This window comes from Oryx dammah, unplaced genomic scaffold (genome assembly GCF_014754425.2).
Source record: "Oryx dammah isolate SB20612 unplaced genomic scaffold, SCBI_Odam_1.1 HiC_scaffold_28, whole genome shotgun sequence".
Classification (NCBI taxonomy): Eukaryota; Metazoa; Chordata; class Mammalia; order Artiodactyla; family Bovidae; genus Oryx; species Oryx dammah.
In genome coordinates, this window is record NW_024070212.1 from 118,344,445 (window position 1) to 118,355,425 (window position 10,981).

The 10,981-nt window shown below is 64.0% G+C and overlaps 1 protein-coding gene across 1 annotated transcript; it reads right to left on the bottom strand.

The window, feature by feature from the left end:
• Window positions 1-304: 304 nt before the first annotated feature.
• On the bottom strand, window positions 305-9,120 carry PDCD1 (programmed cell death 1). The gene is made up of 5 exons (XM_040229891.1): window positions 9,014-9,120; window positions 2,645-3,007; window positions 2,152-2,313; window positions 1,520-1,554; window positions 305-1,321 (listed from the first exon to the last, which is right to left on the bottom strand). Exons 1-5 carry the CDS (start codon window positions 9,087-9,089, stop codon window positions 1,106-1,108), a joined length of 852 nt encoding a protein of 283 aa, XP_040085825.1. The 5' UTR covers window positions 9,090-9,120; the 3' UTR covers window positions 305-1,105.
• Window positions 9,121-10,981: the final 1,861 nt, after the last annotated feature.

Consider the following 10,981-nt stretch of genomic DNA (forward strand, 5'->3'; position numbering starts at 1 on the left):
CTTCACTTGGGGCCTGTGGGGCTGCAGCAGGGCATTCAGGCCCAGCGGCTTGGTTGGGGGCGTGCGGGGGGCAGGTTGATGGCATGGGGTTGGGGGCAGGGCCCTGGAGGCTGGAGGGGGTCCTGGGGGAAGGCTTTCAGCTCCTGTGGTGTGGGTGTGGGGGTCGGGCCTGGAAGGCCAGTGTGATCCTGGGTAGTGAGGCCGTGGGGAGGGGGGCGCTGTGTCCTCCACCTTCCGGGCGTCTACAGCCCTGCCCAGCCCCTCCCCACTCCTCCCCAAACAGTGAGCAGGGAAACTCTGGGCCTTTCCTGGAGTGTTCTTACTCTTTAATTACAGTCTAACAGAGTAGGGCAGGCTATGTGGACCCCTGCATGGGACACATGCCCCCCACCCAGGCCGAGCTGACCCTGGCCACACGGCCGGAGTGCGTGTGCAGGCCTCAGGAGGGGACCTGCCCAGCACCCTAGGGGGAGCCTGGCTGAGACCCCTCTGAGTAGCACCGTGAATGGGAGTCCAGGAGACGTGCAGATGCATGGAGACCCCGCGCCCCCAGGAGGGTTTCGGCGGCTGATTGCAGCTCTGCCAGCTCCCTCCTTTGCTTGTTTCCTGGGCTGCATGAGGGCCTGGTGTGTTTGCAGGCGGAGGGCCCACCGCTGCCCTGGCTCTCTCTGGGCCTGCGGGAGCCAGAGGCCCTGGGGATCCCTGACCTCGTGCACGTCCCCATGCGCCCCTCGAGGGACCCATGCTTGGTCTACCGGCTTGCACCACAGCACAGTCTCCAGGCCCCAGGATCCCCTGGGAGGCAGCGGGCGTGTACAAGGGTGGCTCCAGGCATCTCAGTCCAGGGCTGGGCCTGGGGTCCTGGGCGAGGCTCCCTCCCTTGCCCGTAGGGACAGTGACGGTTCCGGACCCTGGATTGCTGCAAGCCTTGAAAGGGGAGCCAGGCAGGGCTGGCGGGTGCTGGCAGGTGCCGGGAGGTCCCCGTGGGCCGGGCTCAAGCCCTCGGTGGCCCCTCTTCTCTCCACCGCACGCCTCTCCAGGGAATGCGGCCAGCCCTGGCTCTGGGTGGAGGGTCTGAAGGACTCTGCCCAGCCGGTGAAGCCGGTCAGAGGGGCCAGGAGCAGTGTCCATCCTCGGTCCTCAGCGGCCAGGGCCCCTGTGGGCTGTCGGCAGACGCCCTGCGGCCTGGGAAGACAATGGTGGCGTACTCTGTCTGCTCGGGGACGCAGGGAGCTGCGGGCTCTGGGGTCTTCTCCCGCCACTGGAAGTCCAGCTCCCCGTAGTCCACCGTGACAGCTGGCACAGAGGGGGAGCCCTCCTTCTAGGGGAGAGAGGGAGGGATGGTCATCGGTCTCCGAGGGTGGACACGTGTGTGCATGCCTGTGAGCGCACACACACCCCCTCCTGGAACAGGCACTGATGTTGGGTGAGGGGCGTGGCTGTTCTGAGGCCGCCCAGCCCCAAGTGCGGCTCTGCCCGGTTGACCAGTTGACCGCGGTGCAAAGGGAAGGACACTCACCGGAGGCTGGTCTTGGCTCCTGCGGGCGCAGCCCCCTGCAGAGAAGTACTCGAGTCAGGGAGACCCAAGGCCCTGCCGTCGTATATACTGGTCCCTGGGCCCTGAGAAAGGCGCCGGGTCCTCCGGCCTCCCCATCAGCCCCCAGAGCCCCCTTGGGACCTGAGCTGTCTGAGCCACAGGGCCTGGCGGGCTCCTGGGAGCCCTGTGCGGCTCAGCCCAGCGGCCCTCCGCTGGCCACCGCCGGGAGCACGGTGGGCACGCTGTCAGTGGTCCCCGCACGTTCCCCCACACATCTGAGGGAGGGACGCGCGGTCCCCTGGCGAGACGACACCCATGCGGGCGCCTCACTGCGGCTGTCACCTCGGGCGCCTGGTGGTTAGAAGAGCTCAGTGCCCTGGTTGAGGTCCAGCCTGGGTGATGGCCGTGGTGGGGGCTACCTTCCCTCCCCCGCTTCCCGAGAGCAGGCCCAGGGGAGGGGCAGCACCCAGCAGGCCCAGCGGAGGGGTTTCCGAGGGGACCCCCGGCCCTGGAGGCCCAGTCCAGACCCTCCCTGATGGGGGACACAGAGGGGATAGGATCGGGGCAAGAGGCGAGGGAGGGTGCAGGGGGCAGTGCCTCTGGGGACCTGTCACCTTGAGTGGCTCCAAGGAAGACTGCAGCCAGGACCCAGATCAGCAGCAGCAGCAGCAGGACCCCCAGAAGGACGCTTGTGACGCCGATGACCAGGCTCTGCATCTGGCCCTCAGGCCTGGGCTGGGGGCTGGGGGGCTCCGTGGGCGGCTCCAGGACCCCCTCTGCAGGGCCGGAGGACAGGGGTCAGAGCTGGGGACCCAGCAGTTCGCTCCTCCAAGTCCTAGGCCCTCACACGTGGTCTCCAAGCCTGGCCCTAGGCAAGGCTTCCAAGCACAAGGTCACCCCCAGAGGCCCCACTGCCAGCCCCCTTCCTCAAGGACAGTGGGTCTGGGGGTGCTTCCAGCCGTGGAGGGCGAGGACGGGGGTCACCACGGTCCTGGGGGTGGGATGTAGGCCCAGCACAGAGCCTGGCAACCCTAAGACCACCCTGTCCTGGTGGCTCCCATCCCAGCCCCGGGGCCTGCCCTGTGCTAGGGCCTCCGGCGCCCATACCTGTCACTGTGAGCTCCGCGGGGTGGCTCTCGTTGATCTGCGTCCGGGGTGGCAGGGAGATGGCCCCACAGAAGTAGGCGCCGCTGTCATTGCGCTGGGCGGCCATGATGCTCATGTGGAACTGTCGCCCGCCGGGCAGCGGCGTGACGCGGAAGCGCCGGTCCTGGCCGGGCTGGCTGCGGTCCTCGGGGAAGGCAGCCAGTTTGTCTGTCTGGTTGCTGGGGCTCATGCGGTACCAGTTGAGGACGAAGTGCTCCTCCGGCTTCCTGGAGAAGCTGCAGGTGAAGGTGGCGTTCGCCCCCTCAGGCACCACCAGCCGGGCGGGAGAGAAGGTGAGGGCGCTCCAGGGCCTGCTGGAGGCCTCTGTGGGGAGAACGGGTGTGAGGTGGGCAGGGACAGCCCCCGGCCCCGGCCCCTCACCTTCCCTCAGCCCCACCAACGAGGAGGCTCTGGCACGTGCTTCTGCCCCCGTGCCCTGCTAGCCCCCGGGGACAGCACGCTCGGCCCCGGGACAGGACGCTCACCTCTCACCAAGAGCTCCATGGTGGGACTCTGTCCTCTGACTGCACTGACCTGGGGCCTCTGGCCTCCAGGCCCTCATTTCTGCCCCCTCCCAGGTGGTAAGGGCCTCTACCCTCTCCCTTGCTGAATCCCAGTTGCCAGTCCCTGCGAGTCTGAGCCGCACGGTCCCAGCTCCAGCACCCTGGGTCCTGCCTCCTCTGAGTGGGGCACGGGGTGAGTGACCGCTAGGGGCGTCCCGTGGAGGGAGACAAGCTCCATCTCAGGACAGGCTCATTGTTGGAATCCCCCAGCCGATGGTGGGCATTGCTGAGCAGGCGGTGAGCGAGAGACCCTCTGTGTGTTCTGCCACAACTCGGGGACTCAGAGGCCAGCCGGGCCGGTGCTCATCTGAGCATGGGTCTGAGCTCTGCCTGCACGCCCCCAACCAGGCCCGCCACGGCCTGCCAGGGCCCACTCGGGGACACCCCACCACGTTCAGGGACCTGCTCGCTGACACACGCATACATGTGTGCCTTCACAGGCTCACACCCACCCGCTGGCTGGGCGGGGGGATGACACCCCTCCTAGGAGATATCTGTCGCACCCCCCCTCGGAATCGAGGTGGCCGTGGTGCCCCTTTCGCAAGGAGAGGCCATGTGGCTGGAGGGTGCAGGGTGGCTCCTGATTTGCACATGGGACCCTGAGAAGCATGGCAGGGAGCGGCAGGCCTGCGGCTGCCCGGTCTGGACCCAGCTCTCGGTCTGCGGACAGGCGCCCCAACACCCCTCTCCGCCAATGCCCCTCCAGGCGGTTCCTTGCTTCTTTGGAGGACCCCTCACCCAGCCCCGCTGCTTTACATACAAGCTGAGCACAGATTCGGTCAAAGCCGTGCGGTGGTGGTGGTGGTGTATGGAGCCGAGAACACTGGTTCTGGTTCTGCTGGCCCAGCCCATCCCTGCTCTGCACGTGGCCCTTGGTCGGTGCTCTCTGACTCCCACCCACGGTGAGCCTGAGTCTGGGGCTTCACGGACACCCTAGACTGGCCCTCCCAGACTGTGCCCCCACCCACCACACCCACGCCACTTCTGGTTCCACCTGCCGAGGCCTTGAGTGAGCCCGCTCCTGCGTGGCACCCTCAGCAGGCCCTCTGCTCTGAGCCCCTGCATGGACATTTGTTGGCGGGCCCTGTGTCTGGGGAGGGGGGGCCTGCCCGCCTTCAGGTCAGGCCCTCAGCAGCAACCCCGGCCTGAATCGGTGACCATCTGTGACCTTTTGTGGGGCCTCATGGAGTCGGAACTGGATGAGCTGGACCCTGGGCTGCCAGCCTTGTTCTACACAGCTCCCCTCGGCCTGCTCAGGCCCTGGGACGGCAAGTCCCTGCTGGTGGCTGGCAAAGCCCTGCTCCGTCTGGACCCTGCGAACCCGCGTCGCCTCTCAGCCCCTCCTCCAGCACAACGCTGCCTCCTCCCAGATGCCCACCCTGCTCCTACAGGGCCTCATGCTGTGGGTGGAGGCCGGGGCTGGAGGCCGCCGGGCCTGAGGCCCGGCCAAGGGTGGTGTCTGCGGGGCAGTGATTGTGGGCGGCCCGTCCCCTCTGGGTGCTCAGGACCCAGCTCCGCCGGGGCGCTCGCCTCCCACGGCCTTGGCTGTCAGGGGCCCCGGGGGCCGGGCCGGGATGTGGGGTCACAGAGCGGACCCTCACAGGGTACCCCGCGGCCCCCAGAGGGAGAAAGATGGGCTCCTCTGAGCAAGAGTCTAGAAAAGGTGCAGAGCGGACGGAGGACGAGGCAGGAGCCTGGGGCGGCGGACAGCTGGGGGGCCTGGGTCCTGCAATGCACGAGTCCCTGTTCAGCCTTGGCCTGCGAGGCGGTACCGTGCTTCCTCCCGAGTCCGCGGCGGGGGCCTCACTTTATCTCTGCGGTAGGAACGCCTGTGAAGTCAGCTGTTATCGTTTATGAATTGAACATTTAAATATTCGCTATTTCTGTAGCAATAGAATGTCAACGAGAGGCCCCCAGGCCTTTTTTTTCTCTCTGAGAAGAGGGTTGAGGAGCAAGCTGAGCCCCAGCAGGGTCAGTGGGGAGAGACCCTGCGGGAAGACTGGGTGCGGGGTGGGGTGTGAGCCTCGAGGAGGGCTCTGAGTGCCCTCAGAGACCACGTCTCACAGCTGCTGTCCGATGCTTGATGTGGGCAACACCCACCTGCGGTGCTGAAAGCACTGCTCATGGGTTGTGGGGCCCCTGCCTTGGGTCTCCAGTTCATCTCAAAGGGAAGGGTGCGCCTTCCTCTCCTTTGCAGTGGGCCCAGAGGGAGTGGCCCCATCGTGGAGTCCCCAACAGGTGCCCCAAGAAGGGTCAGCATGTCTGTGACTTCCTACAAGTGAAGGACAGTCACGCCCTTCCTGGGTCCTTCAGAAACGCCCACACCTGCAGGACAACCCAAAATAGGAGCGCGGGGCTGCATCAGACCAAAGAGTGCCTGCTCAGCAAAGGACACCATCAAAAGCTGAAGAGGCAGCCTAGTGAACGGGAGAACATACTTGCAAATCATACATCTGATAAGGGGTTAATCCAGAGCATATAAAAAATTCTTGAAACAATAGCAAAAAAACAATCTGATTAAAAAATAGGCAGAGGACCTGAAGAGACATCTTCCCCAAGAAGACGTGCAGGTGGGCCACAGGGACATGGGAAGGTGCTCAGCATCACTGATCAGCAGGAATTGGGAATGCACAGAACCCACAGCGAGCTGGCCCCTTGCACCTGCCAGAGCGGCCGTCATCGAAAAGGCTAGAGAGAGCAAGTGGCGAAGAGGATGTGGAGAAAGCTGGAACCTGGTGCGAGGTATGAAGGCTCCTTAAAAATTAAACATAGAACGACCCACGATCCACCAGTTTCACCTGGTTTTCATGGGAAGGAAACGGAAACGCTCACTTAGAAGACACACCTCCAGGCTCACAGCAGCATCGTTCTCAGTAGCCAAGATGTGGACACAAGCTAAGTGCCCGTGGACAGAGGAGTGGATGAAGAAGATACGGTCCATTTAGACAACGGAATACTACTCGGCCACAAAAAAGAACGAAATCTTGTCACTTGCGACAACATGGATGGGCCTGGAGAATATCATACTTAGTGAAGTAAGTTGCACAGAGAAAGACAAATGCTATTTGATCTTACTTATATGTGGAATCTAAAAAACAAAGAAACAAACAAAAAACCCCAAACAAAGCAAGATAAAAACCGAGCTCGTGGGTGTGAAGAACAGACAGAGATTTGCCAGCGGCGCGTGTTCAGTCGCTTCAGGCATGTCTGACTCTGTGCGCCCCACGAACTGTAGCCCGCCAGGCTCCTCTGCCCATGGGATTTCCCAGGCAGGAACACTGGAGTGGGCTGCCATCTCCTCCTCCAGAGGATTTCCAGACCCAGGGATGGAACCAGCGTCTCCTGTGTCTCCTGCGTTCTGAGCCACCAGGGTCGACCATTGCCAGAGGCTGAGGTGGGGGGATGGGTGCAGGCAGTCAAAATGTACAAACTTCCAGGTATAAATAAGTCCTTGGGGTGTGATCTGCAGCATGGGGGCTAGGGTTAATAATACTGTACTGCATATTTGAAAGTAGCTAGGAGAGTAGATCTTGAAAGTCCTCCTTACAAGAAAAAACTGGTACCTGTATATGGTGATGATGTTAGCCAGACCCACTCTGATGATCGTTTTGGAATATATACAAGTGTGAAATCATTACATGGTATGCCTGAAATGAATATGAGGAGGCAGGCCAATTATACCTCAAAACATCCTAATTCTAAGGATTTCCATATTGGAAATGAAATAGAGATTTGATTACAAAAAGAAGAGAAGAATGCCAGGCCCGACAAGGCCAGAGAGAGGGAGGCCTGCTGAGGTCCGAGGAGGCGGGGTCCTTGACTCAGCTCATCCGGGAAGGGGCCAGGCAGAGGGCAGGCTCGGGACGCAGGGGCGTCTGAACAGTGGGCCTGCAGCAGGGCCACCGCCCTGGGCCTTAGGGGTGTCTGTGACTGCTGTGTGTGGACCGAGAGGGCTGTGGGCTGTGCTGGCCCCAGACCCAGGCGTTCAGCAGCCCCCCAGAATGCGGCCCTATGGGAAACGGGGTCTTTGCGGGCAGGATCGGTCGAGATGAGGGGTTGGTCTGTGTCCCCTAACGTGCCATGCCTGTGTCCTTCCTGGGGAAAAGACATGGACAGGCCTGCACACGGAGCACGCCGTGTGACATGGAGCAGAGCTGGGGTGATGCGTCCACAGGCCGAGGGACACCCAGCATCCCTACCGCTGCCCGGGGCTGGGAGGGGCCTCAGGCGGAGAGGACCGTGCGACCCCGAGGACCCTCCGACTTCCCGCCTCCAGAGCCGCCGGCCCACAGGCTTCTGAGGTCCATGTGGCCAGCCTGCGGTGGAGTCACCACGGCAGCCCCAGCACACTGACCCAGGGTTGCCGGTTGGCCACTCTGGGTGCAGGGTGTTCACAGCTGTGTTTTTGTACTTTTTCTGTATCTTTCAAATACTTTTCAAGATTGTAAGTTGAAAAAAATAAAGAATCTGACTTAGAAAAAGTATGTCATAGGCAGAGCCAGACAGTTCTTACAAGATGGAATTCTCGTGACACTATACAGTAGGCATTTTATCCCCAAGCTGCAGGTGGGAAAATTTCTGCTAAGAGCAGTTAAGGGAGCTGTCCCAAGCTCCCCAGAGCCGACCCCTTTAACGTTCTGATCCTTCCTTTCTTTGGGAAGGGACCCTGGAGGGGAGCAGGTCACCGGAGGCAAGTCACCCCCACCCCAGCCTCAGCCCTTCTTCCCGGATGACACACACCCCGTCCCCACCCCTCCCAACGCCGTGCCTGGATCCCCAGGGCTCCCCACGGGGCGCCTTGTGACTACAGGCTCCTGGATCACTGACCACAGCCTTGAGTTTTGCTCTGTCCACGTTGAGCAAGTCCAGGGGAGGAAGGAGAGCAAGGAGGTCCGGCTGCCCTACTCTGCTGGCCAGGCCCAGGCCGGGCACAGACCCCTGAGGGGCTCTGGGCACTGGAGTCCAGGACAGGTGGCCAAGGGGTCAGGGCCGACTCCCCTCACCGTGGCCCTTCCAAGGCCCTGACCCCCAGAGTCCAGTGAGGTTCAGAGGAATGGCCCTAGGGCCGACTGGGAGCCCCCTTCCCTGGTGTTCCCCTCCGGCAGGACCTGGCACGTCAGCTGAGGGCAAGGGGAGCCAGGAGGGGCGCCTCCCTGACCACGAGGCTCTGGCCATGGGCCTGCAGGGCCTCCCGGGGAACAGCCTGTACAGGGCCCTGGGGCCAGGCCCCTTCTAGAAGCCCTGCAGACGCTCCTGGCCCTGTGCCCCAGGGCGCCTTGTCACAGACCTATCGGGGCGCGGCCCAGGCCCACGAGGGGATGGGGGCTGAATGGGCGTTACTGGAGCCGGGGCCCCGCTGACAGAAATACCGTCAGGCCATCCAGCCTGTGCCCTCACAGAAATGGCCAGTCCGTTTTCCCGCAGGAAAACACAGGTGGGCCCGGGGTCTGGGGCTCTGGCAGACCAGCGCTGTCATCCTACAGGGAGGGCGCGAGCCCGCCCGTCCCTCAGGCCTCCCAGCAAGAGCGGGGCCCTGCTGCCTGCTCCCCAGGGGGACGGGGCCCACCTCTCGGCTAGGACAGGGCCCACCCTGGGCGAGGACGGCAGGTGAGCAGGCGGAGCCCAGAGAGGGCCCTTCACCAGTCCCAGGCCACCCAGCGCCCTGCCGGGGGCCGTGCTGGGCCTTGGGGGCCTGGTCCCACAGGCCGGAGATTGCGAGGGGGAGGCCTGGCCCTGACCCCGCACCGCCCAACCCCGGCCCACCTACCTAGGAGCCATCCTGGCCAGCAGCCCAGCTGCAGCACGGCCCAGACGAGAGGCCACGGCGCCCGCGGGGTCCCCATGCCCAGGGCGCCCGCCCGCCGGCATGCCGCTCACAGCCTCCACTGCCGCAGGAGAGGAGAGGAAGCTGTCCCGGGCGGAGGGCCCCGCCCCCAGCCCACCCCCTCTTCCTGGTGGGAGAGACGCGCTCTGCACAGAGACAGACAGAGGGGAGAGGAGCGGAGACACAGGCAGGGGCGGAGGAGGCGGGCCTGCCCCCCTGGCCCGGGGAGGCTCTGGCTCTTGCTGTGTGACTGCCCCTTCCTGAAGCCGGGAGCCCCCTGGGCAGGGGGAGGGTCTTCTGTGCCCCCTCCCCCGGGCAGCCCTGCCCTCTCTGGGCCCAGGTCACAGTGTCACCATGCTTGAACCACCGCCCGCCGGAGCCCGCTCTGCTGGGGGCAGCAAGTGTGGGGCGGGCCCCTGCCTTGCCAGACCTCCTCGATGGCGGTGGGCAACCTCCCTGATGGCGGTGGGTGGCGAGGCTCCGGGCTCTTTCCTCCAGGCCCACCTGCGACCCGTGTCTCGCGTCCTACCCAGGGCGCTGGGCCCCTCCCCACACTCTCGGTGGTTCTGCTGGCCTTGCGTGGATGGGGGGCTTTCGGGTCCGGCTCTCAGGAGGCCCCAGGCAGTTGGGGGGGGAGGCGGCCTCACTTCCACCTCTTTCCTCCTGCAGAAGCTTCCCGAGCCTGTCGGTGCTGGGGGTGGTCCTGGGGTTTCCAGGAGCCCGGCCTGGCCACCTAGCCCCGGTGTCTGTTAAGTCACTGGGTCATTCACCACATTTCGCGCTAAGCATTTTGTTCTAATGAATGGAAAACAGGAAAAACGAAACTGCTGATACTAGCGGTGCAGTGCGTAGGTCTCGTCAGCTAAGATGACAGAGACAGAAACTGCCTGACAGCTGGCGCTCAGCCCCGGCTCTGACACCGGGGTTTGCTGTGAAGGGAAAACATTAAAGAAAACTGAGACGGTGGAAAAAGAGCATCAAAGGCACTATCTCCGGCGAAGCAGGGCGCTGGGCGGAGGAGGCTCCACGGGGAACAGAGGACCACTCCCAGGCGCCAGCCCTGGAGGAGGCTGCGGGGGCAGCGAGGAGGGTGGGAGGGGTCCCTGCTGACCCTGGCCCTGGGGGCACGTGGGCACTCAAGTGGCCCGAGGCTCTGTGTGGGGGGCGCTGTGTCCCCTGAGGATGAGGCTGCAGTGGGCTGTGCAAGGAGTGGGGTGTTGTCAGACCCTTGGGCCTCCTCACCACCATCCCTTCCGCTCCACCTGTGAGAGCCCGGACGGTGCTTCCTTCCCTCCTTCCCCACTTCCCTCCCTCCCCTCCTCCTGGTGGTCCCTCCCTCCCTCCCAGCCTCTTGACCCCTACTCTCACTCATGCCCCAGGGCGGTGGGCTGGGGGGAAGGCCCAGACTCGGCCGGCTGCAAAGGGGCCCTTGACTGCAGGAGGGTTGGGGTGGGAGGGGACCGAGGGATGAAGGGGACACAGACACTGGAGGCACAGAGGGGGTACCCGGAACCTGGGGAGGGCAAGACCAGCAGGACAACTGGGCCAGAGCCTGGGGCGGGGCCCCGGCCAGTGAGGGAAGGGGCGGGAATCCCAGGGCCTCTGTGTGCCGTCCCCACAGGCCAGCTCCCACTGTGTATCAGCAAGCTGTCCCCACACACACCCCGTCCAGACACACTCCGTCCCCCACCATTGCCCCCATCGTCCACCCATGCGGCTCCCCACACCATCCCAGCCGCACACAGCGTGCCCACAGACCGTCCCCCCACAGACCGTCCCCCCACAGACCGTCGCCACACACCGTCCCCACACACCATCACTACACATCGTCCCCACACACACCGTCCCTCACACACCGCCCCCACACACCGTCCCCACACACCATCACTACACACCGTCCCTCACACACCG